This window comes from Brassica napus, chromosome C3 (assembly GCF_020379485.1).
Source record: "Brassica napus cultivar Da-Ae chromosome C3, Da-Ae, whole genome shotgun sequence".
NCBI lineage: Eukaryota > Viridiplantae > Streptophyta > Magnoliopsida > Brassicales > Brassicaceae > Brassica > Brassica napus.
Genome location: NC_063446.1, coordinates 16,631,442 through 16,657,585, shown reverse-complemented (window position 1 = coordinate 16,657,585; position 26,144 = coordinate 16,631,442). Strand labels below are relative to the sequence as shown.

General features: G+C 40.2%; 6 protein-coding genes across 6 annotated transcripts; 4 read left to right on the top strand and 2 right to left on the bottom strand.

Annotated features, from left to right (window-relative positions):
- Positions 1-2,008, top strand: LOC125584378. Its single transcript, XM_048752753.1, has 2 exons — positions 1-715; positions 1,081-2,008. The coding sequence occupies exons 1-2, from the start codon at positions 526-528 to the stop codon at positions 1,890-1,892; spliced, it is 1,002 nt and encodes a 333-aa protein (XP_048608710.1). The 5' UTR covers positions 1-525; the 3' UTR covers positions 1,893-2,008.
- LOC111204448 lies at positions 1,732-4,736 on the top strand. Its single transcript, XM_022699193.2, has 5 exons — positions 1,732-1,881; positions 1,997-2,157; positions 2,261-3,099; positions 3,213-4,004; positions 4,109-4,736. Exon 3 carries the CDS (start codon positions 2,293-2,295, stop codon positions 2,998-3,000), a length of 708 nt encoding a protein of 235 aa, XP_022554914.1. The 5' UTR covers positions 1,732-1,881; positions 1,997-2,157; positions 2,261-2,292; the 3' UTR covers positions 3,001-3,099; positions 3,213-4,004; positions 4,109-4,736.
- On the top strand, positions 3,213-4,195 carry BNAC03G26520D. Its single transcript, XM_013878316.1, has 2 exons — positions 3,213-4,004; positions 4,109-4,195. The coding sequence occupies exons 1-2, from the start codon at positions 3,213-3,215 to the stop codon at positions 4,193-4,195; spliced, it is 879 nt and encodes a 292-aa protein (XP_013733770.1).
- A 7,705-nt stretch (positions 4,737-12,441) lies between the features above and the next one.
- LOC106437392 lies at positions 12,442-15,949 on the bottom strand. Its single transcript, XM_048749420.1, has 9 exons — positions 15,495-15,949; positions 15,060-15,372; positions 14,390-14,659; positions 14,165-14,297; positions 13,966-14,096; positions 13,698-13,871; positions 13,314-13,546; positions 13,176-13,224; positions 12,442-13,065 (listed from the first exon to the last, which is right to left on the bottom strand). Exons 1-9 carry the CDS (start codon positions 15,947-15,949, stop codon positions 12,442-12,444), a joined length of 2,382 nt encoding a protein of 793 aa, XP_048605377.1.
- Positions 15,950-18,704: 2,755 nt separating this feature from the next.
- On the top strand, positions 18,705-20,195 carry LOC106437398. Its single transcript, XM_013878298.3, has 2 exons — positions 18,705-18,934; positions 19,031-20,195. Exons 1-2 carry the CDS (start codon positions 18,869-18,871, stop codon positions 20,093-20,095), a joined length of 1,131 nt encoding a protein of 376 aa, XP_013733752.2. The 5' UTR covers positions 18,705-18,868; the 3' UTR covers positions 20,096-20,195.
- A 3,130-nt stretch (positions 20,196-23,325) lies between these two features.
- Positions 23,326-25,932, bottom strand: LOC106437467 (ethylene-responsive transcription factor RAP2-7). The gene is made up of 9 exons (XM_013878360.3): positions 25,259-25,932; positions 25,099-25,124; positions 24,980-25,010; positions 24,786-24,873; positions 24,553-24,698; positions 24,186-24,277; positions 23,983-24,110; positions 23,824-23,901; positions 23,326-23,730 (listed from the first exon to the last, which is right to left on the bottom strand). Exons 1-9 carry the CDS (start codon positions 25,714-25,716, stop codon positions 23,524-23,526), a joined length of 1,254 nt encoding a protein of 417 aa, XP_013733814.1. The 5' UTR covers positions 25,717-25,932; the 3' UTR covers positions 23,326-23,523.
- Between the last annotated feature and the right edge of the window lie 212 nt (positions 25,933-26,144).

Below are 26,144 nucleotides of genomic sequence, written 5' to 3'. Positions count from 1 at the left end.
TCGATTTTGTTTTTTTGGCGGGAAAACTCGATTTCGAAGTTTTGACGAAAAACTCGATTTTGCGTTTTTGGAAGGAAAACTCGATTTTGTTGTTTTAGTTACTCGATTTTGCGGTTTCGACGGAAAATTTCGTTGTTCAGTTTTTGGTGAGAAAACTCGACTTTAAATTTTTTTTGATGAAAAACATTATTAAATATTGTATAATAGTTGTATGAATCAAAATAAAAGGGTTAGAATTTAAACCCTGATCCTATTAGGGCCAACCCTATTTAAACCATGTTAAAAAAATGAGGGTTAAGGTTACAAATGGGTTTGCAGTTAGGTTGAGCCCATATTAACATCCCTACCCACGGGGAAGTACGATTGCGTCGTGGAGAGAGTTAGATTTGGTATGATCTTTCCAGTACAATCTTAGGGTTGCGGATAGATATAGGGTCTCCAGCTATTTTCTTTTCCTTCCACTCGTTGTGCTACAGCAATTTGCAAGGTACACTATGAAATTTGGAGGAAATCTGGAAAATATCTATGTGTAGCAGAGAATGGCGGGATTTAGAGGTTAACAAAAACAGTGTATGGTTTCGGATTCTCTATTTAATGGAGTCCTCCACATCGATAAATGGCAACTTGTTTTATAGAGAGAGAACGGAGACTGTTAAAGCGAGAGTGTGGCATAAAGTAATCTCCTTTTACAGTAGTCGTTATCCTTCCAATTTAGGTATGTTCTTATCTTTTGTCTTCTACCATTAAAGATGATTTCAGACTTTTTGAGTAGACGTTATCTTCCAGATTTAGGTTTATTCATTTTATTGTCTTTACCCATTAAAGCTGATTTCAGACATTTTGAATATTCGTTATAGTTCAGATGTTGTTTTGTTTTTTTTTGTCTTCTACCATTAAAGTGATTTTTTGTACAGATGAAACTTGTTGCTTCAATGTCACCAATATGTCATGTTGTTTTTTTTTTTTTTAAGATCATAGTGTTTACGTCTAACATAAAAATGTGCTTGATATTAATTTTGTTGTCTGCGGAATCCTATGAAATTAACAACACTAGTGACTTGTTTGTACCAAAAAATGCAGATAAGTCGTTCGTAATGGGCCAGTTAGTTAAACTGGTTGTTGGTGTGTGGGAACAAGTTGGAATTCGTGGTTGGCTGTTCCTGGAAGATCCGACGGAGCGAAGATACGACGTCATGGTTCACGAGAACCAGACTTACGCATCTCTGATGGATCTTGTGCGAACACGATACAGTGTAGGAACAGACACCGCAGTCTGCCTGACTTTTGAGTTTCCGGAGTGGATGAGGATTCCCGCAGATGTGGCCTGGCCACCGGTGGATGTCAGGGGGGATGGAGATGTGGATCTATTCATGTCCATGAGACTTGAAATCCAAGATTTGAAGCTAATGGTGACAATAGGCAACAATGTAGTTGCTTGTTATCTTTTCCAGAGGAGGGATAACTATACAATTATCGGGAGTTCAAGTGGAAACTTAGCTGTTAATGTGAACCTCTTTCGTGGTATCTCTGATGTTAGTCGTCTACCACTGAGGGGTGCGAATGATAATCCTGGTGGTTTAACGGATGGTGCTGCTTATTGGGAAAATATTCTTGGGCAGGGGGAAGTGACAACTGGTCAGCAGTTCCTCCTAGGCGTGTGCACAGATGATGATGATACCACAGAACTGAGAAACCCACGGCTAACCCAAGGGAAATCTCCATTTGCTGATGCGCTGGAGACAAGCGAGGGAACAGAATCATCAACAGACTCCTCAGCTGCCCCACTGAATGCATTCCCCCAGATCGCTGGTTCTGGAGTGATAAGATTGAAGGAGGGCATTCATCAGCCTGTTGCGAATCCGAGTTTGGCCCTGATAATAGGTATGTTATAAGGAAAACAATAGCTACTACGTCTATATGTTAGCAGTTGTGTTATATAGGTTAACCCGTATGTTATTAAAATTTCTGCTACCTTGTCAATTGGAACGCAAAAAAGCCCTCCGTCTATACTTGATTACATTACCAAGGGTAAAGGAAAAGTGTCGGAGGTGGGTGTTGTTGATAGGACACAAGTGAGTGCTTCCGGTGGTTCGCTCTCTCCTAATAGGAACCCAAACTTTGCAGATCCATTACCCTATGATGACTCCGCTGATGAAGGTGAGTGTACATACACCATTTTATTTGTGTAATTATTTGGACCCCAACAACTTGTCAGTAATCTATGTTCTTCCATCGTTTGGAACCGATACCGATGACGAAGGAAATCAACATTTGTTTGTCGGGCAAGTCTTCATGGATCGAACTGCTTTCAGGACACACATGTCGCTGTATGCTTTGGCAAAAAAGTTCCACTTTGTCTGTCGTCGATCAGAACCTGGGAAAATGGTGCTAGCGTGTAAGGGCACCAACTGCAAGTGGAGAGTGTACGCAAGTAAGCTGGCCGGGTGTCCAACGTTCCAGATTAAGCGTGTTGATGAGGAGCATAACTGTACTGTAGACGAGCGAGGTGACTTCAAGAGGCATGCGACATCTAATCTGATTGGTGAGATGGTCCGGAACAAGTATGCTGGTGTTGGCGCTGGTCCTAAGCCAGGAACCCTTAGGGAGTTCATGCGCACTGATCACCATGTTCCCGTAACATACTGGAAGGCTTGGAAATCTAGGGAAGTTGCAATTGAGAAAGGTTTGGGTAACACTAAGGACGCCTACAAGATGCTTCCTTCTTATCTGGAGCAGTTGGCTCTCGCTAACCCTGGTTCTGTGGTGGCTATAGAAACAACACGTGATGCTGGAGACGTCCAACGTTTCAAATATGTCTTCATCTCGCTTGCTGCTTCTGTTAAGGGTTATATGTACATGAGAAAGGTGATTGTGGTAGACGGCACCCACCTTAAAGGGAAGTATGATGGCTGCTTACTCACTGCTAGTGCGCAAGACGGAAATTATCAAATTTTCCCTATTGCCTTTGCTGTGGTTGATGGAGAAAACGACAGCTCCTAGACTTGGTTCTTCCAAAAGCTTTTGGATGTCGTGGAGGATGGGTATCATCTGGTCTTCGTCTCCGACAGGCACAAGTCCAGCTACGCTGCTCTTCTGAAGGTACGATCATGTCAATTTCTTGGACTTTAATAATGTGCTTAGCTGATAACTAAAATATTAGAGCTTAAGTTATATGATAGACTAAACGAATCATGATGTATTGCTAAGTGCAGATGTACCCTCGAGCCAAGAATTGTGCTTGTCTTCTCCATCTGCAGCGCAACATCGTCACTATGTTCAAGAAGAAACACCTAGCTTACATGGTCTACCGTGTCTCTGATTTCTACAGACACTTCAATGAGATAAAGATGGTCGACATTAATTGTGCTGATTATCTAGTCAGGGCTGGTTTCGAACATTGGACTCGGTCCCACTGTCATGGCTTGCGTTACAATATAATGACCAGTAACGTAGCCGAGTCACTCAATGCCGCTTTGGCGGAAGCAAGGGGATATCCAATAGTTGCGCTTCTTGATTACATTAGGTCTATGCTGATGAGGTGGTTCTCAGGAAGACGTGAGGCATCAGCTGGGTGCGGCGGTGTTGTGACGCCAAAGGTAGAAGAACTGATATCCAAGAATTTCAGTGTTTCGACAGGGTTGCTTGTCCATCACATCAATGGGGGTGAGTTTGAAGTTCGTGGCATGGACGGACACCCTTTCATGGTTGACCTTGATAAGAAGGTTTGTAGCTGCCTAGAGTTTGATATGCTCTTGATCCCATGTGAGCATGCTGTCGCTGCTGCGATGCACTCAAAGCGCAGGATAGATGCTCTCGTCAGTGAGAAGTTCACGCGCAACACTTGGGCAGCTGCTTACTCCATGAGCATCAACCCCACCGGAGATTATATGACTCCAGCTGCTGAGGCCGACACTCTTGGTGCGCTGATACTTGCACCGCCAAATACAAGACGTCCACCAGGGAGGCCTAAGAAGACAAGGATCTTCTCGCGTGGTGAATTCAAAGTAAGGGCGTTAACAATTTTTTGTATATTTACATTCTAGTTTAACGGTTAATTTGTTTATTGGTCCTTATTACTATATCTTGATACACTAGTTTGTTTACACAGAGTGGTCTCCGTGGGCGTCGCCCAAGAACTTGTAGGAGGTGCGGAGGAACGGATCACAACCGTGCCACCTGTAAAAGGCCAATATGAGAAGGTGTATGGTTAGGTTATTAGGGGGCCAATGGAATGAAGTCTTTTGGTAAAGGTCTGATGTGGGGCGACCGATTTTCTTTGTTTAATAACCCTGTTCTTTTGATAGACGCTGCGTCTAGCGTCGACGTCTCCAATTAACCATGTAATTTTGTTGCTTTAAAAGCATGATGGCAAAGAACCACTGAATCCGGTGTTAATTAAACGAGACGCGGCGTCAGATTTCCGATGATATTTGACCGCTTGAAATTCTAGCGTCAATTAAACGAGACCGCGGTGACTCCTTTTGCTGTTACGGCGACATTTTTTTCTCGTCATCTCTGTCCGCGTTTCTTTCACAAAGTAGTTGATGCGAATATTTGGTGACGCTGACGCTAGATACTGCATTTGTCAAAAGAACATGACTAATATCTAGTGTTCCCCATGAGACTCCCAAATCGGCAGTACTGTGTAATATGTAGTTTGGGATCTCGAATAATGTATGGCCCCTTTGTGAAATCAAAAAACTATGTTATATATATGCTGCCTAATTAGAGTTTCAGATAGGAGGATGACATCAAATACTGAAAAAATAACATCAACTTTATTTCTAAAACTTATCATAAGTTAGGACTTTACAAGAAGTCGATATCTTGAACCTGACATAATGGATGATGATATTTAGTTCAGTATTGAAATATGATCTTATCAATCAGGTTAGTGTTAGCTACTTGTTAGTGTAAACTTGTAATTCATCTTTTTTTTTTTTTTTTTTTTGTGCAACGAGATTATATTAAAAGCAAAGGAAAGATAAAGGGCCGAAAACAAAGCCCAATACCCAGATGTTCAAACAAGTGCAGAAACAGAAGAGATCAGAGCCCGTTTGGCTAAACAGTCAGCCTTTTGGTTTTCTGATCGTGGAACAAAGGAGAAAGAGATAGATTCAAACGCCGAGGAGATCTGCATGATATCTGAGACGATACCGAAGATTTCTTTAATCTGGAGTTTTTTTTGGATTGCTCTGATGAGCGTTTGACAGTCTGAGTAGACCCTGATGCTGGTGATATCGAGAGATGCGACGGCGAGGAGACCCGATCGGAGTGCAAGAGCTTCGGCCATAAGAGGAGATTTGACATTTTCCGTGCATAGCGATCCGTCGTGGGTTTGTGTTGATGTCGGCGTTGCAATGATCCATGCCAATCCTGCTCTCCTCGTGGTAACGTTCCAAGATGCATCTGAGTTACAAGTCGAGCTATTGTCAGTGCCAGCTTCGCCGCGGAGTCGGGTTCCTTGAGGTAGAGCTCTGCTTTTTTGTGTTATCGTGCCTTGTGCTTGAATCCATTCACGTGCAGAGACTAATCCTCTAAGCATGGCTTCCTTAGGGTTGAGAGTCTTATCCTCGAAGATCAGTTTATTTCTCGCCGTCCACAAAGACCAGCAGATCCAGGGGAGGACGGGGGATGATATACCTGATGGGGGGAGACAAGAGACCTGTCGAAACTTCACCAGCATACTCTGGAAATTATCATTTGCTTCAATGGAGGGCCGTGTTGTGAGGGGGACTCTTTGCCACACTTCTTGTGCAAACGCGCAGTTGAAGAAGATATGCATTGGCGTTTCAACTTCTCCACATCTTGTGCAGTTTACATTGGTAAGTAAGCCACGTCTCTGAAGATTTTCCCCAAGTGGGATTGCTCCTTTGATGATAGACCACATAAAGACTCTTAGCTTTGGTGAACACTTTGCTGACCAAACTTCCTTTATCCAGTTAAACTCTCCCATAACCGCAATAGGATGGGCGTGTCGAGGAGTATTTGCTGCTAGATTATACCCCGATTTTGTGGAGTATATTCCTGACGGTAACGGTTGCCAGATATAGATGTCTTCAGCGCCTGTTTTGATTGGTTTCAGTGCTTGGATCTGCTCGCTCAACTCAGGTAAGACCTCTCCTATCCTCTGTTTATTCCATTGTAGATCGCTTGTGAGCAAGTCCGAGACCCTGAGGTCTAGGTTGTGCTCATTGATAGGTCCAAACGGTTTTAGGTTTGAGTCAAGAGAGATCCAAGACTCTTTCCACACACTTGTGTTCTGACCATTTCCTATTGCCTTTCCAATATTGTCACGTAGGAGATTTCGCCCATGAACTATCCCTCTCCATCCATGTGAGCAAGCCGAGGGTAGTTCAACCGTAAGAAAGCTCCCTTGGTGGCAGTATTTTCCTTTCAGCACTCTAGCTAGGAGACAGTCTGGCACAGATAAGATCCTCCAAGCCAATTTTGCAAGAAGAGCTTGATTAAAGATTTGGATATCACGTAGGCCTAGTCCTCCCATAGCTTTAGGTGTTGCCAAGTTGTCCCATGAGACCCAACACATGCTTCTTTTTTCACTAGACGAGTCCCACCAAAAACGTGTTAACGCTGATTGTATCCTTTTACAGAGGCTGAGGGGGATTTCGAAACAAGACATCGTGTAGGAGGGGATGGCTGTGAGAACAGATTGTAGCATCGTCAGCTTCCCTGCTTTGGAGAGGAAGCGGGATGACCAGTTAGATGCACACTGTCTTATTCTGTCGACGATGGAGGTAAAGAGATCTTTTTTCTTCCTGCCAAAATGTTCTGGCAATCCTAGATACTTGCCCATTCCTCCCTCTCTTGTGATTCCTAGGATACTTTTTGCAGCTGTCTTTACTTCTTGTGGTGTCTTGCTAGAGAAAGTAATAGCTGACTTTGCTGTATTGACTTTCTGGCCTGACAGAGCTTCATAATCCTGCAGGAGTTTTGACAGTGCGTGGCAGTTTTCTGGAGTCGAATGGCAGAACATCATTGTATCATCTGCAAAAAGCAGGTGGTTGATACGAGGACTACCCCTTGCTACTCAGATACCTTTTAAAGACCCTTCTCTCCCGGCTTTTCTGCAGAGACCAGAGAGGACCTCGCCACACAAAATAAAGATATAGGGGGAGAGTGGATCTCCCTGTCTTATTCCTCGGTAAGGTTTCACTAATCCGTAGACTGTGTCATTAATTAGGAAAGAGTAGGAGACTGACTGGATGCATTGCATGATTAGATTAATCCATTTGCCGTGAAAACCCAACCTTTGTAGGACCTCTGATACAAAAACCCACTCAACTCTATCATATGCCTTTGACATATCCATCTTTACGGCCATTGAGCAGTTGATCTGAGCCTGAGATGTTTTGAGATAATGGAGCATTTCATGAGTGATTAAGACATTGTCGGTTATTGCTCTTCCAGGTATGAAGGCTGATTGATTTTCGGAGATGATCGAATCCAGAACCGTATTCAGGTGAAGTGACAGAAGCTTGGAAATGATCTTGTAGAGGACGTTACAGAGAGCTATTGGACGGTAATCAGCGACTTTCTTTGCATCTGAGGTTTTTGGAATGAGCCTAATGTGAGTGTGGTTCAATGTAGGGGGCAAGACTCCTGTTGAGAAGAACCTCTGAACTTCAAGAACCACTGATGAACCCACCACTTCCCAGTGAGATTGGAAGAAACTGGCGGAAAAACCGTCAGGGCCCGGGGCCTTGTCAGGATGAATCGCAAAGAGAGCTTCCTTGATTTCCAAAGGTGTAGGATCTTTCATCAGATTCTCATTGCATTTTGATGAAATTTGTGGTTCGAGGACACTGGAGATTAGGGAACTATCCATCCTTTGGTTAGCTGTGAAGAGCTGCTCATAGTACTGACAGATAAGTTCCGCTATTTGATCTTCTTCAAACGTTGGCTCTCCTTCATCATTTTCAAGTACTGATAAGCGATTCTTTGCTTTTCTTCCTTTAGACATCGCGTGGAAATACCCAGTGTTAGAATCTCCCAGAGTGAGCCATACTTGTCGACTCCTCTGTCGCCAAAATTCCTCTTCAGCCTTGTAGGCTTGAAGAAGTTTTGCATTGATCTCGTGGAGGTAGGCCTCATCTGGACTTGGGTTGATCATTGCTGTTTCAAGCTCGTCCTTAAGGTTCTCTATAGCTTTCCTGCTATTTATCTGATGTTCCTTACTCCATTTGCAGATGGCCTTTCTACAAAGATTAAGCCGGGCTTCAACACAGAGATGAGTATACGTTTCCCAAACTTCTTCGATAATCTTTTTAACCTTCATGTTGTCTCTTAACCTTCTATCATATCTGAAGATTCTCTTTCCTCTCTTCTTTTTTGTATCCAGGAAAGAGAGGAGGGGTCTGTGATCGGAGCCTTCGAAGTTGAGGTATTGGCTTCTGCAGGAGGGAAAGAGCTCTACCCAGTCGCTGTTACACATAGATCTGTCTAATCTGCATTGAACAACGTGAGTCCCCCTTACTCCCCTCCAAGATAAGTAGTTCCCAGAGTGTTTTGTGTCGAACAGGTCAAGCTTTGAGAGAAAGGATCGGAACGCGCAGAAAGAACCTTCTGATCTTTCTGGTCCTCCACTCTTTTCGTTGTTGTCCACAATCTCATTAAAATCTCCCGTGAGGAACCAAGCTTCATTTGCATTCGGGTGGAGATCTGCTAGAGTGTTCCAAACCGCTATCCTCTTTGAGTGATCAGGTTCTCCATACACGAAAGTAGCATGGAAGCTGATTCCTTTGTTTGTTATTGTAGTATCAATGAAGTTATGAGAGGTTGAGCGGATGGTGATGTCGATGTCTTTTTTCCAGGTTAGAAGGAGCCCTCCTCCTCCTGGACTATGCGGAGAGACCATGCAATACTTTTCCTCCATGATGCCTTTTAGTTCTTTCATGACCACACCACCGGGGTTTTTTGTTTCTGACAGGAAGATAATATCAGGAGCATTCACCTTGCGAATCTCCTTTAAACGCTGGATTGTTATGGGATTCCCCAACCCACAACAATTCCAGCTCGCCACGACTAAGGAGCCGGGTGTTGAGGTACGTGAAAATCCTTCTTTTTCTTTGAGATGGCCGGGATAAGTCTGATGTTAGGATGATTGGCTAGATTAGAAGGACCTGCAACATTCCTCTGACTTGCCTCTTGTTGTGGATTTTCGATAGCTGTGACGCTGACCGGTGAACGACGGTTAGGAGATCTCTGCGCCCTAGCAAGGTTTCTCTTCTTTGAACTTGCTCCTTGCAGGGCTAGCGGGCTGGACACTGTTGACCTTAGTCTGGCCGGTTTGAACCTCCTTCTATTAGTTCTCCTTAAGGTAGTTTCCTCTTATGTAGGAAATCTCTCCTCCTGAGCTTCCTTGGGCTGATCTGTTGTATTAGTTCCTTCTGTACTCATGGGTGCAGAGTCAGCTAGGAGCTGGGGGGTTGAAATATCTATTGCCCTTTCCTGAGGAGGTGGAGTTGGGAACATTGCTTGGTATCTTGCCACCGCCGCTGTTAAGATACGGTCGACAGTCTCCTCCATCTGTCTGTGTGCATCCCCATGTAAGACTCTTTGTCTTCTCGCAGCCGATTCGATAGGGTCGGGGCAGTTAACGTACTGACGTGTTACCTCTTGCAGATCATCCATGATTGCTTCCCTTGTAGGGGGTTGGTTTATGGGGGTATGGAGTTGATCTTGCACTTCCTCGATAGCTAGTGGGGCTCGCAGTGGAGTTATCTGTTGTATAGCAGGGGAGTTTACTTCCTCCTCATGTGTTTCTTTAGGGTACTTTTCTCTCCATTGCATCATTTCCTTCTGTGGTAGGGAGAGACGGTTGTTAACCTTTCTTTGTGGTCTTGCTTCCCTGGACTTCACGTGTTGTGGGGAGATATGAAGCGGACCATTTACCGAAGTTCCATGTTCTCTAGCCCTTTCTGAAGACTTGTGTTCCATATGGAGGGAGGTATCCGGGGGTGGTGCTCGTGTTTGCTTCGTGCTTACTCTCTCTCCAAATGGTTTTCCATGGCGATCTACCCGTGCTTGGAAAGGTTGAGTTACCGAAGGTAGATACGCCTTCTCCTTACTCTCTGTTGAGGAAAATCTTTCTCTGTAGGACTTTGTCCCCTCGGTATTAATTCTTTGATTCTTGACAATATCTTGATATGACGACCCTTTCTGTTGATTTTGCATTTCAGCATCTCTTCTCGAGGGGCAGTGAGCGCTTTTGTGGGAAAGACGTTGGCATATGGAGCAATGATTCTCAAGACGTTCGTACTCCAAGGTGATGTGAGCTTCTTCTCCCGAGTCAAATTCAATAATTGTTTCTTTTACCAAAGGTTTCAAGCCATCAACCAGGACTCTAACCCTTGCCGTTGTCTTTGTAAGCTCGTGGTTCTCCAGGGTTCCTAGTTCTTCCCCAATGTCGCTTATCATGCGATCTTGCCAGTAGTGCAGGGGAAGGGCTCGAATTTTGATCCAGAAAGGGATCTGGGATGGGAAAGAGGCTGAGATAATGGGCTCCCATCGTTGCAAGATAACCATCCAATAGTCGAAATGGTATGGCCTGTTATCTAGGACTCTTTTTAGGTCTTCTTCTCTGTCGAACCTGAACTGAAAACAGTTGTTTCCTAGGTCAAAACCCAAAGCTCTCCCTTGGATGTTCCATTGTCGTGGGAGTGAAGGAATAAGAGCCCAGATCCGCTGTACTTGAGGGTTTGTCAGACGACCAATCAGGGTACGAGAGTTATCCCTGATGAGAGCAGATGTGCCTAGGCACGGGGCTTTTATCCTTTTGATGGTTGGTTGATCTGACTCGCGTAGAGCCCCTTTGCCTTTTTCTGCTTCAGTGAAACGCCTTGCCATCTCCGAATCGTATAAGAGTGTCACCGAAGAAACCAGATTTGTAACTAAGTCTCTAGATTGCGAGACAAGAAAAACCACCCGAGTAAGCAAAACCGCGAAGGTGAGATTCTACTGGAGGAGTAGAGGTCGACTCCTAGTAGCTGCTCTTAGTGGTTTGAGACACGATTCCTGGTGGATTAGGTTCAGAGAGCTTCTTGAGACGTAGAAGGTAGTCCTTGTGGTATCCCGTAGACAAAACGGAGTAGAAGAGGGTTTCTAAAACTACACCAAGCTCTTTGAAAGCCAAGATTCACTCAAGATTTGAAACTTGAAAAAATGAGATCGTCGAGGGTGTCATTTTAGGAAAAGAAGTAGGGTTTTCACGGTGGCGTGTTGGGGGAAAAAGACTACAGACCTTCTAATTCCGGAAAGGGGGAGGACCCGTCACTTTCCTTGGGAGATGCGCCTGAAGCCATAAGTCAGCTCCTCGTGTCCCGTGCCTGGGAGCAGCTTCGGAGATTTTCAATTCATCTTTTTTATTTGTTGTATAACTTGTTTTACTTCTACCATAGAGGCAATGAGAACGTTATGTGTGTTGAAAGTGAAGATTTTTTCCTTTTTTCCTTGGAGGAAATGAGTCTCAAACTTTGGAGATGTTGCGTATACTAAGATTGTTAGCGTGTGCGTTAATCGTTAGTAGATAAGGGTTTATAATTATTTTGGGGAGATGGAGATGCAATGTGTTTTGAAAGTGAAGATGTTTTCTATCTTGACATCTATTCTTCCCTCCTTAGTCATGAAAATAAACTTTAGAAATGTTAGTTTATAGTATATAAATAAACTTTTGTTATCGTATATTAAGATTGTTAGTGACTATAGTAAATGTTATTCTGTAAAGATTTAGTGTTTATTAGAAGAAATGAGACCCACCTGTGTTTTTAGAGCCTGGTGCGTATGTATCATAAAATATTGTTGGCACGAAACAACTCTAAAACTGTGATGGTTTAAACTAATAAACTAGAGATGGTTATTAATCATTACTCTATGCATCTTTCGATGTATATTAAGATGGTTAACGTCCAAAAAAAGAGGATTCTACGTAAAACGTTGAGTGTTGCGTAAAGAATGTAACCTACAATACAGCATTAAAATATGCATTCACTAGTGTTGGGGTGTAATAATATGATTAACACGTATTATAAGGAAAAAGAAATTAAAAATCTTGCCCCAAGATATAGGTTATTCGATAACAAAAAGAGTATGCGTTAACTCTGAACATTGGTGTATCAGGAAATCCTTAGACGAAATTGGTGTTAGTTTAGGATTTTATGTAATTTTCTCAATGCTTATAAGGCCTCTAAGAAATGCGAGAAGGAGATAATATAAATATTACATTCGTATATGCACTAGTTAGTTGCGAATAATCATGATGAAAATAGAAATATTCTTTTTTGATGTCCGGAAAGGTTGCGTACACGTAAATGGAACAAGCAAACTTGATTCAAAATGCAAAGGGGTCAGATTAAAGAGTTTTATAAAAGCATAAAACTACAAAGATAGATCTACGTTAGGGGATGATGAACTCCCCACAACGCTTCAAACTGGGGCTATGTCGCGGAGTACAAGCACAGCCAGGTGCGTAGCTGCAGGTGGAAGAGAAAATGGAGTAACTTCTGCGTATCCCTCGATATCATTTGCAGCATGGCCCTGAATGAGCAGGACCGTAACAACTCCAGAGTCCGGTTGATTGGGGTGCTGTGGGATGCCCTTGGCCCTGAAGAAACCAAAAGGCTTGGTAGCATTGTGGTAAGGAGCGCCTCTGACAGAGTGGATGATATGAGGAATGACTACGGTGATTGGGTTGATGTCCTTCTTGATCTGGTTGTCGGTGAGCAAGATAGAGTTGCAGTCAAGTATCTGGACAGAAGATGAGGGAATGTCAATATATACTCCCATCCAGTGTTGTTTGTCGATGCAGAATGGAAAGTAGATGCGGTCATATGTATCGTCCGGATCCGGGCCTGCTTTGAAGTACTGGAGAGTAGCGTCATCGTACTTAATCCTGCAACGGTCTTTAACGGCGGTTTTGGTAAGCCTGGCATGTTGACTGATGATAGATACGGGGAAGCTGGTATCATAGACCGCAACCTTGGGTTTGGATGAGTGTGTTCCCTTTCTAGAACGGTCTTGTGCAATGTAGTATGTTAGCACATCCATGACCTGTAAACATCAAACATTGAATTAGAGACTAAATGTATTGGTAACTTTCACTACAATTAGTTAGTCGATAGTACCTTTGCTGGGAGCTACACGTTCCTGTTAACAATTACATCTAGTTCTTCTATTGTTAATGACATCCCATTGGCAAGCGTGAAACACCTGAAGTTGTAGAAAGAGTTAGTGTTTTGTTGATTTAATTCAGCCTTAAAATGAAACATCAAAGGTTCATTAAGTGTTTTACAACTTACTGGTTATCCGCAACTCTTTCCCTCATAGATAAGTATATTTCATCAACGTTTCGGTCATTTATCGACATGTTTTCCTCAACCCTGAATGCTTTTATCTTGGCATCACACTGATAGAGATTGAAAATGGGTGGTAGCATCCTGGTTCTTTTGCTCCTCCGAGTCTCGCCAATTTCATCATTTGTTACCAGCGCCGGTATATCGGGCACCGATTGGTCAATGCCTCCAACATTCTCCTGCGATAGTCCCAGTGAGAATGACGGTAATTCGATCAGAGATAAAAGGAATTCGATCTGGGAAAATGGTAACTTTATGTACTCAGCTTCGAAGCTAAATATAATTAGCAACTACGTAAATGTTTATGATCTAATTTGGGTGTGAGCATACCTCAGTGTCAGCTAGTGCCTCTTCTTCATCGACTGTAGGCAGTTGAGCAATGTAGGATGTGTGCTCGTCAGATACTATGGGGGTGCCTTTAAATCCTTCCACTTCCGTAAAAACAACATGTTCCACGCTTTCGTGAACTGTAGCTGCGCCCAAAGGGAGGGTTGTGACTATTCTCTGTTGCCGTTAACTGTAAGAGGGTAGGACCTATTAATTATATTAATGACTATATATAAAGTGTAGCAGTTGTAGTAAACCACCATATACTTACATCATATGGGTTTGCGAACTCTTGAACATCATTGATCACCTTGTTAATTACCTCGTCCGCTTGTAATTGGCTATCGTTGTACTCAGCGTGTGGCAATGGCTCTTTCCTTGTTAATGGCGACCCCGCCACACCTAATTGATTTCCATGATCCTCAGGTTATCCGGTCCAGCAGAATTGGCAGCGTCAACATTTTCTCCACCGCTCTGTCCTCTCCCACTAGTGTCTTCCTCGCGCACTGAGCTAGGCATTTGTTTTCCAAGAAAACCAATGATGCTCCGAATCACTTCACCCTCCATCTTCTCACGTTGAGCTATAATAACTTTGGCAAGACTCTGCTCGATTTTTGCATCTTTAATTGATAAAGCATCCGCAATCTTCTTGTTAATTAAGCCTGCAACAAGGTTTGCAATGCGGCTGGAAGAACCATGTCAACTGCATCCGTAGCGAGAACATCGGGTTGACTCTCTGGTTCCTTTTTATCTTTACCCTCTTTTTCTTTTTGTTTCTTTTCAGCCCTCATACGAGAAAGATCGACGCCGGTTAAGCCCCCAACAAACATTGCCTTATTGAAAACTACTTTGCCATTTTGAATTAGGCGGACAAGGTTATCGACAGTCTCATCTTCGATCTCGTCATCCCACTCCAACTGATTACGTGAGTGTGTAGTGTCCTCAATCATGGATATGACCTCCGTCTGAAATGCATAGAAAATAAATAAGCAGCTGATCATTTTAGTGGTATGTGTCAATGGTGACGCTGATACTACCTACTAGTACATATGTATAACCTTAGTAGCCACTTAATATGTTGACTTATAACAAACCATGTGATCGTTAAGTGTCTTTAGTTATTGTAACCCCTAGTAGTGCATTCGCAGATAGAATGATGTAGGGGATTAGAGCAGGTTAGCAGCCACTAATATTAATACCAATTACTTGTCGCTAAGTTGTATTAATAAACTTAGCATCTAACTTTTCTCTTGTCTAGTACTTCAGCTATTTATCACGTATCAATCTTAACAACAGTCATGTATCGGTGGATGGTCTAAGTTTTTAAAAGCAATCTAACCTTTGTCTCCTCTCTAGGTCTCTGACGTGAGTTGGGTTGACATAGTATCGGACCGTCTTGGGCTGTGGCGCGGGGGCCTCTGTATCCTCTTCTAATTCAACTTCAATGTCGTTACATCCCGAGTCAGATTCACTGTCAGACTCAATCACAACAGCAGGTTCCACCTGCGGGACAACCTCTTTAATCTGAGGAACAGCAGCCATGAATACAAGTTGAATGGCATCTACGAATCCAGGCAATGCAATACTGGATTGGGAGAGTAAGATTTCGTCTTTCTTCTTGATTCCAGTTACCAGCATCTCAAATGTTACTCTCCCCCAGGGGTAAGCAAGAAACTCACTGAAGTCACGAATCAATTCAACGTGCTCAGGGATAATACGGGGGAGGTGAGATGTCGGAAGTAGAACGCATGACGTGAATGCAAGACATGCATACTTCAGCCACATCTCGCGGTCTTTAACCTTCTTCTTTTCAGCATTTCAATCGCCGCATCAACTGGACAGAACTTGAGAGACCCAAAGAGTTCACCCCAATATAGCTTCTCCGTGATAGGATTCTTCTTCCTTTTGATGTTCTTTTTGATAATCTTGTTGCAATTAAGCCCAGTTACATGCGCAAACTCTTGAAGAGACATCCTGATAGGTTTACCAGCGAACAAGAACCAGATCTCGTATTTTTTCTTCACCTTGAGCATACGCACAATGACGAACTGACCAAAGGTACCTGAAAACGAAGGGTTTTCTGCCTGCGATATGATCTTCCCAAAGGTTGTATTCCGCATAAACTCGACTTCATCAGGTTCCAAGGCTTCAATTATGGAATCAATTCTCTTGGGTTTGTGGTAGGTGTTCACTCTCTCTCCAGCCGGTTCTTCACCAGTGGCAAACATGCGTTCTGGAATCTGTATCTCTTCCATATCGTTTGTTGGGAACTGCGAGATTTCCGGAAGTTTTTGGAGAGAAAAATATTTTTGTGGCTACTTCAAGACTGAGAAATGATAACGGTGACTAGAAGGTGGAGACTTTACCATCGACCTATTAAATTCAAAAAAGAAGTAATTCAAGGCTCTTCAATTGCCCCCAGTGTCATTTGGGAAGATCTTAGAGTTACAATCGATGGTGTGTGATAGGTCTCGCCCTATACTAGTGTCTGACATCAATTATGCCAGCTGCTTGTGCTACGTTATTAGGCGCTGTAAGGGTCTTTCGGTATATAAAAAAATGTACAGTACCATAAAAGGTGAAAGGGTAGTTCTCTAATTTCAGCGATTTCCGTGTGTATATCGCCTAATTACTCTTTTTAAAAATTATGCTCTGTAAAAACTAATATTTAGATATCGTCTTTTTGCGTATGTAAATGTGTAAGTGTATTTACAAAAACGTGGTTATAATGTTTGCTAATATTATTTTTTAAACTGCATTGATTGTTCTATTCATATCTACTAAGAGTACCCTAATATAAATATTTTATTATAATTTTTTTATCTATCTTTCTATGTAAATGACATATAATATAAACTAGCCTTTGACCCATGTCAATTTACAATATCAAATATTTATTATTGTTTAACAATATATTTTATATTTGTATATGTGTGAACTTGTAAATAGTGTATCTATGTTGATAAACAAATCCAAATGATAAATTACATTAGTTGTTTCTTATTATATCCATTAGCCAAGAACGAATCCAGATATCCGAGAAATTTAGGGTACCCGGATCCGGATCCGTCGGATCCATGGATTTATTATCCGGATCCGGACTCGTGGCTTCCGGATATCCAGATTTCGGATATACGTCTAGATGTTATATTACCCACAAGTATCCAGATTCGGATCTGGATCTGTAAAAATAATTAAAAAAAATATTTTGTTTAAAATACCAATTTTTTTAAATAATATATAAATTGAATATTTATACAAGATTTATAGATATATATATATATATATATATATATATGTGTGTGTATAATATTGTAAAAAATAAAATATAATATTATAAATTAATTTATGTATAAATATTATTATATCAATAAATATTAATAAAACTAAAATTTTAATATATTTTAAAAATACGGATCTGAGTCCAGATATTTGGACTTAGAAATTAAGATATCTTGATTCAGATTTGATGGATCCAAGATTTTACTATCCAGATTCCGATCCGGACACAAATTGATATCGTCGAGAAAAATAATAGATATTGTATTTTTTTTATATATATAACCAATTAGAATGAATATTGATATACTTTTTTGAAACATAAATTGTTTCGGAAAATAATATAGATCATACTTTTGCAAATGAAAATTTAATATTTCAATGCTAAATCATTAACATTATTTTCTATTTTCTTATAATTTCAAATATAGTTGGATAGATTATATGAGAAAACTTCAGATTAATATTTTTTTTAAACTAAGGTAGTGTTAACTAATTACATTATTCAATGTTTATAGTCTAAGCATGAGAATACATAAAAAAAAATCAGTTTCGTTGTATATATATATATATATATATTTTTTTTTTTTTTTTTGATTCAGTTTCATAAGAATTATATTATACATAAAAAATAATCAGTTTCGTTGAATATATATAAATATATATATATATATATATATATATATATATTTGATATTAAGGTAGTGTTGCCTTATTTGATGTTAAATTATATTTTGTATTGAAATAATCAGTTTTGTAAATAGTAAATGATAATTATGATTTTTCATATTTTGATTGGTTGTTTATAATCCTATGTGTATACTCTTAATGACTTATAGCTTCAACTTTTATATATTAAATAAAATAATGATGTAGCATATTTTGGTGTTTTAAAATAATATGTGAATATTCTCAATAATTTATAGCCTCAACTTATATATAGTATATATTATCTGTGAATATTTTCAATAGCATATAGCCTAAACTTTGAAAATCATGAGTTAAATTTATTTACTTATAATTGTTTGAAGCCTTGTATTTTTTAAAAAAATAATTCTTATTTTGTATATTATTTTAGTTTTAAATTTCAAAAAACATTATATATATTAAGTGAATTTATTTATAGTGTTTTACTTTTGTTAAATTACTTTGTTTGACATGGGTTTCCATTTTATTTTTAAATGAAAATTGTTTTAGAAATATTGACGTTTTTGAAAATTAAAATTAAAATAATAATTTGTCATAATATAATTGGTTGTTTTAAATCATGTTTAGACACCTTGAGTACTTATAACCTCAATATGGTTTTATAACATCGCGTAAACTTTTATATAATATATATTTATGTTAAATTTCCAAATGTTTAGTATATTTATATGAGTCAATTCCATTTCAATTATTTATCTCGTAGTTTGCCTTTTTGATATTTAATTCCATTTTGTATTGAAATAATAAATTTTGAAAATTTTAACATTCTTAAAAATAATAAACTAAAATCATGATTTTTACATTTTGATTTGTTTCTTATAATACAATGTGTACTAGATTAAGATTTTCGCCTTGCGCGGGATTAACAACTAAAATATTCATATATTTCTTTGGTAACCAAAATAAATAAAATAAATCTGACACTGGGAAAATGAGAACCACATAAAGCCGAAGGGAGTTATCGAAAGACTTGGGGAGCAAGGCTACTCATCTTAGTTATATGGGTCCATTCGTTGTTAAGCAAAAAAAAATTAAAAAATATGTCTCGGGAAAATGAGAACCACATAAAGGGAAAAGTAGATATGGAAAGACTTGAGGAACAAGGCTATTCATCTTATATTAAATGGAGTCATTACCAAAGTTTCAACTAGAGATTTTTGCATTACTAGGAAAAAAAAAAGCACACTATGAGTTCTCTGCTTCTCAGCCGTCTCTCTAGGCTCTGTCTGAGGAAACCACCTGCGCTAGGAGTTGTAAGCCACTCTCTCTTGTCTTTTTAATTTGTTATGTAATACTTTGTTTGTTCTTTATTTTTGGTTTTTTTTTTCTGATGCCGGATTAATCCGCAGAGACACCTCGTTGGTGCTCGTTTCTTGTCCGAAACCCCTCTATGTCACATCTACGGTGCTGAACATTGTGGAGAGAATTGGCTTGAAGGGGATATCGGTAGACTCATGATTACAGATTTTTCTGGCCCTAGCTGTTGGACTAGGGTTTTGGAAAAGACGGTGCCCATGGACATGATGGCAGAAACGGGAACGATGGGAGCATCACATGGCTGGGTACTTACTTCCAAATACGGCCCGTATCTCTCAGATGATCTCAACCCTGGAGTGTCGGAATCAGATTTTTCGGGAATCGTACTGCCTGATTTTGAAACCCTGCCTCATTGTCAAACCGAACTGGTAACAAACGTGGCCATGTCATCCTCTTCTCCTGATGACGAAGACTGCATCTTAGCCGTCAAATTCGTTGGACCTCAACTCAGCCTGTGTAGGCCTGCTGAAAAGAATAAAAAGTGGGTCAACATCAGAATCGAAGACCCGGCCTTCTTCAACTCCCGAGTCATGTATACAAAGAGAGATAAAAAGTTTGCCATGCCTGCTTATGGGGGCACACACATTGGATACTGGGATCTTGGAGAAAACTTGGAGAAACCAAAGCTGTGTAGAAAAGGCCTTTACACTCCTCAGTTGTTGCAGTCAGAATGGGAAGAATTAGATTTGTGTTGCACGGTCGAAGAGTTGGTGGAGTCACGATCGACGCAAGAAATGTTTATGATTAAGCGGTTCAGAAAGAGAAATAACAACAAGGGAGGGAGGATGGAAGAGCATCAAATCTGGGTGTTCAAGCAAGGTCTTAACAGATGTAACCCACTGCAATGGTGCTACACTAATGACATTGGAGATCTCTGCATTTTCCTCTCCAAGTCTGAACCTTTCTGTCTCAAGGCTAGCTCGCACCAGAAATGCCAAAATTCAATCTATTTCATTGATAAAAGCGAACGCGGAATATTCACTCTCGGGGGTAAGTGTAAGACAAGTAACTTCTCCAATTTCACTGCCCCTTACTTCATTCCACCTCAATCTTACCTCAATGCTAATCGTAGTAGCAATCCATCGAATTCTCCCTAAGCTTGCTTGCTTGCATATCAACCAGCTCTGCTTCATTTTTTTTATGTATTATTCATGATGCTTTGACTACTATGGAAATCGAAATTCTAAAGTTTAGTTATGAGTGAGTAATGCAATCTCAATACATCCATGACAAGTCTTGCCTGAAATATACAGACGTTGCACCACCACTAGCACCTCTTCTTGAAACCTGAGTACTAGCTTCAACCACAAGCAACTCCATCTTTTGAGTCTTAGCAAGTGGTCTCAATCCATCGTCTGTGATTTCCAAACACGTTGATCATTTCTACACAGTGAAAGAAACAAAACTAGTTGCAATATATGCAAGAGTAAAATAATATTAGATGAAAATAAACTATACTGAATAATGTTAACATGTTTATTTGTTTGGTAATGACAAATAGATTTACAAAGGCTTTGTGAGCCAAGTGAACGCAGGGTTGGTTAACCCCATCAGATGATGGGTGCCATCAACGTCGTGTTCACGTCGGACCTTTAGACCTTTACGGTCCGTTCTTGGATAGTATTGCTGGTTGCACCTTCGTCCGAGACACTTTCAGAGACATAACCACCAAGAACTGCACTAGACTCAGCATCACTAGCCAGTGGATCTAAGCGGGACTAGTGTCACTCTCTGGTTCAACATTTCCTCTCTCATCTTTTGGTTGATTTTCGTCAGTGAAAAATCTCTAACTAAGAAGTCTATGGTCCAGATGCATAGGTTTGAATTATTGCAATTCATTGAGTGAGCGAGCATATATGTTTTATTTTTATTCTAATACGTTAATGATATGCTTTTTTTTTAACACACGTTAATTAATGATATGCTTAAAATAAAGAAATCAAGTTTAGAAATGAATACTCTAGCCTCTTATACTGTTCTTTAATAATCAGGTGTTGTTCTCGTCTAACCGGTATGATATCATGATGAGTGACTTTTCTTCTCTCAAATAAGAGGTTCAGTCGTATTACTTAGGGATCAATCCACAAAGAGCTAAGGCAAACAATAGATCTTAATCAGTTTATAATTAAGCTAGGTAAACAGAGTAAATCAATAAACAACAGAGGTGAACAAGGCAGTTGTTCAGTTGATTGATTGATTGGTTGAGGTTGTAAACAATTACGAGAAAATAGCTAGATCTAGGTTTCAGGTAATCATGATTATAATGATATATATATGTTTAGGTTGTCAGTCCTAGAGCTCGAATTCAAATGAGAAAGTATTCTAGCTTTTGCGTGCGAATAAATCCTATTGACTAAGTCTAATATCTCAGTTGTCGCTTCTGCGTGCGAATAAATCCTAGGCAAGCTTTAGCGAGCTGATCGAGGTTCACTAGTATTAACTAAATCAGATGTCACTTGTTTCTAGCAATCCTAGCTCAAGGGAATTAATTCAGGTAACAAACCATGCCGTCGCGTGCGCTTAATTATTCTAAGTTCAGAGTTGGAGTTAACTACTCTAGAACACAAGCATTACAAAAAATTCCTTGAAGGATATCTATCACCTTAGCGTATCTATAGTTTTGGTTAATCCTTCATAACCTTACTTTAAACCCTAAATCTAACAATGGTGATTACTCAGACATAGCAAAGGAGAACATAGCAAATATCTGAATAGAATGCATAAATAGAATAAGGTAGAAAAACTGGAATTCCAATACAAATCTCTGAAGGATTCTTGGATTTTCTCTCCAAACTAATAAAAATCCTAAATATGTTTGCTGTGAAAATCTGAAAGTATGAAAGCGTTTGTTGTCCAAAACAATGGAAGAGCACATAAATAATAGGTTAAAGTCGGTAGGGGTATTTCTGTAATTGATATGGAACTTGGGCTATAAATCGGCTGGGAACCAAGTCGGGCCTTACGCGCTTTGCTCTCGACCGACGACATGTTGTGATTTTCGATCGACGTTTGACTCTGAATGTCGAATTGGAGTGGTTCGATGGACAACTACGAGTTTCTTCAAACCTTATCTTCAAAATGCTCCAAAATCACCACATATCTCGAAAACATTCGTGGACCTGTAAATACTCTAAAAAGACTTCAAACATAATAAATAGGCTCTAAAACACTTATATATAATGACTAAAAGCTGGTAAAATACATGGCATACTATGGTACCATACACAAAGAGGAGGCGTAGTAAGATATGATTTGAGATCAGTTACGGCGGATTCGCATCTATCACTTCATTTGAAATCGTTTAGATTTTTGAGCGCCTCGAAAAAAGCGTGATATTAATCCGACAGGCTGAATATGAAGCTGGTACAGGGTGCCATTCTTCCTGTAAGCTTTTGTACTTCTTTTACGCTCATTGGTAAGAGAATTGTGGATAACAACCCTTATTTGCTCCAGGATAGCCCTCGATACCCCGATGAGTCACTATATATCCCAGTAATTTCATGGAACTAACGCCAAAAGAACACTTCGCAGGATTGAGCTTCATGATGTATTTCCTGAGGGTGGAGAAATCCTGCTGTAGATGTGATTTATGATCTTCAGCTTCCAGGGATTTGACATCTTCTACATACCTCCATGGTCTGGCCGAGCTACTCAGCTAATATCATGTTCACCAGCCTTTGATATGTAGAGCCAGCGGTCTTCAGTCCGAAGGGCATGATTTTATAATCTATACACGAGCATGGAAGAGTTACTGGCTAAGTATTTAATAGTAGGCTTTTAGTTATATACGAATATGTATACAACAAATAGAAAGGCTATTGCTTTGTCTCCTAAGGGTGAGCTCTTAATTTGTTCTCTCTCAGAGATGGTCGGGTTTGTGTTGACTCTCTTGTAGCTTCGCCGGTTTACTCTTGTAGCTAGGTCGAGGATTACGCAGGAGCCTCTTGTCTTTGGTGGTGTTATGCTTTTGTGACATCTGCTGAGTAGATGCTTCTGTGTCGAAGTCTTCTGCTCCCTTGGTTCAGTCTTCTAGTCTTATGTTCTGTTTAAAAGATAATGTTTCTGTAGCCAGGTGCTATGTTCTGTTGTTTAATCGGTTTGTTTAGCTTGTTTCTTATATGGGCTTAGTCTCAGGGGATATTTCTGTTTCCGCCTGTTTAGTGTCTGTACTTTCTTGTGTTCATCTTGGTTTGCTAACGAAATTTACAGAGGAAAAAAAAGTGGTGTCTCCTAATCCATTGAGGGTTCCAAAAAGAGGCAGCCAAATGTGTCGCATTCTATTATCAACTCACTCACTCTCTTTACGTTCCTTTCAAAAAGTTTCACATAACGACAAAAATTCAATCCTGGTGCCTTATTTATTTACAAAATGTGTCTTCCAATTTCCAAGAGTCTTCTTACCAGTTACCACCCAGGTACAACGCATAACATTCTTTTCCCACATTAAAGATAAAGAAAGCATATCCATTTTATAAAGAATTCATATACAAACACACATTTCTTTTGTAAGCCTCCTTCTGTATAGTTAAAATTGTGGATAAAAATAACCATGAGAGGCATTTTCACTGGGAGGTTGTTGCCGGAAATTAGAGAATCCTGATGATGCTGCTGCAACTGAGAACAACTGTGGTGGTTGGGCGCCTGGTTGTTGCGGTCTCATGGTGCTAGTTTTGCCAGGTCTATGCCATCCCCAGTTACTCATCATCCCTCCTTCAGCTTCACTTATATTCTCCTGAAAAATCAAAACATAACATTAAAACCAACATCAAACATTGTTTCACTGTCTGGAATTGTGTTGTTTGACTTCAGATACTGTTCTCTTTACCTTAAAGTTAGCACGATGGTCCGATGAACCATAAGGAAGAGGTGTATTCACCGGCTTTCCCATGAACTCGGTATCTATCTGCAGTTTTAAACACTTGTAAGAAACAGTGTCCAAAATCATTTTGAAGGAATCTTCAGAGATTGGATATTGAGAAATTACCGTCCAGCTAACTCCGGGTGGAGTTTCATACGGATTAGAAGGGAAATGAGAGAATCTCCCATTTTGCTTTGCCGCATTCCCAGGAGAAAGAGAGATTCCCAAGTTGAGATCAAGTTTGTCATGACCACCTTCATAGAGATGAAGAAAACAATCAGAGCTGTTTTCTATAGATTGATGATGAAAATAGTCACAAGATTACATACTCTCAGAGTTTATCTCATTCTGGTATGTACTAAGCTCGAAGTTTGTGACTGCTTCCCTACCATTAGAGCTTATCGCAGCCTTGTTGTATGCCCTGTTTTCAAGAAGAAAGTGTTCAGAAAGAGAGAAACTCATGTTGGATCTTGAAAACTAATGAAGTTCATCTTAGGGAGGTGTAATTCTTTTTCTGGTAAACAAATAAATCATGATCATTATAGGACATTGCAGCGTCTACTTCAATTCAACCATTTTAAAATCTCCAAGACTGAACAATCGTACCATTTGCTAAACATTTTTCTTTACTTCACCATTCCTAGTGTCTCATTTTAGAGAACAACACTGAAGACAACAAGGAGAAAAGTTGCTCACTTTTTGGCAAGAAGCTGCGCCATCCCAGCTTCCCATCCGCCACATTTGTGTAATGTAACCCCTCTATACTTTGAGCTTCCCCGAGAGAAGCCCGTGCTCTGGCGACGGAGTATGTGCACAAACTCTTCCTTACTCAGGTTCTGTACCTGTTTTTAGAGGATAATAACACACTCAAACAACATATTCCATAGAAGAAAGATATAAAACCAAAACTACATTCATATCAAAAAAACCTGTTTCATATCTTCCTCGTAATCACCAACAGTAAAGTTGATATCAGCATCAACTCCTCTGAATTTTATAGCTGCTCGATCATAAGCTCTGTGTTTATTTAAGAAAAAAAAAAAAAAACTTTCTTTATCTGATTCATGTACAAATCCTTCCTAATCCAGAAGTATAAAGCTGAGAAGAATAATCTAAAAAGTACCTAGCAGCGGCATGAGCAGTGTCAAAACCACCTACAAGTGAGAAATCAAGAAGAGAGTTAAAGATGAAATCAACAAAACTTGTCGTTCTATCAACAATCGTTTAAATTATTAATGCTACCTAAATAAACTTGTTTCCCACAATCCCTGCAAAAAAAAAAAGAGAGAGTTTTTGATTTGATCAAAAAATTTCACAAAGATAAGTTACAAAAAAAAAAAAAAAAAAAAAAAAATCACAAAGAACGAATAAAAGTTGAAAAAAAAGAGTGATTGTGAGTTACCAAATGTGTGATTCCCATCTACCAGTTCTTCTATAGAAGGTGACTCCTCTATACTGCGAGCTTCTTGACCTCGGTCCTCTCCGGCTCTTTCTCACCTGAGCCGGCGCCGGAGCAGGAGCCACCGATTTCGTGTCAAAAGAGAGATCCATCCAGCTTCTGGAGCTCGAACCTCGTAGATGCCCGCAGTCTCCAGCCACCGGGAAAAACTCCTTGGTAACGCCGGCGATAGAAGCGGTGCTTTCGTCTCCTCCTCCGACTTTTAATATATCGAAACTGTGAGTGAAGGCGCGAGTCGAGCAAGAGTCGTCGTCTGCATCTGCATTGATTACCGATGACGTCGACGTCCCTGACTCATCCACTCGGTTCCCGGAGCCGTCTGACGTCTGCCGATCTGCGTTTGAGTCACCGTACTGAGTCGACTCGGGAGAGTCAGCGTCGAGGTTGAGATCCAGCAGCATCTTTGCAACAAAATACTATAAAATCTAGTCAACACGATCACACAATACACGAAGAGAGAGAGAGGGAGATGATCGGAGATTTTCGAAGAACTAACGGTTTTGAGACGTTGATCAGTTTAAAAGTGACGGCGAAGAGTGAGAAAGAGAAGTTTCAGGCGAGAGACTGTTAAAAGTAGGGAGACGTGTGAGGGAACATTTCATATCCTTTCTTAGAGGAGACTGATCCAACATTTATACTAGTAAACTACTATATGATATTATTATCGGTAATGTTGTATAACGTTATTTTCTTGTTGGTCCTTTTTTGGCAGTGGTCTACCGGCTTACCAGGTTTCCCGTTGTTTTTTATTCACTTTTAGATTTTTTATTTCAATTACGCACTGCTGCTTTCTGGTCAATGCTTTTGGTTTACTAACCTCGGCAACGGC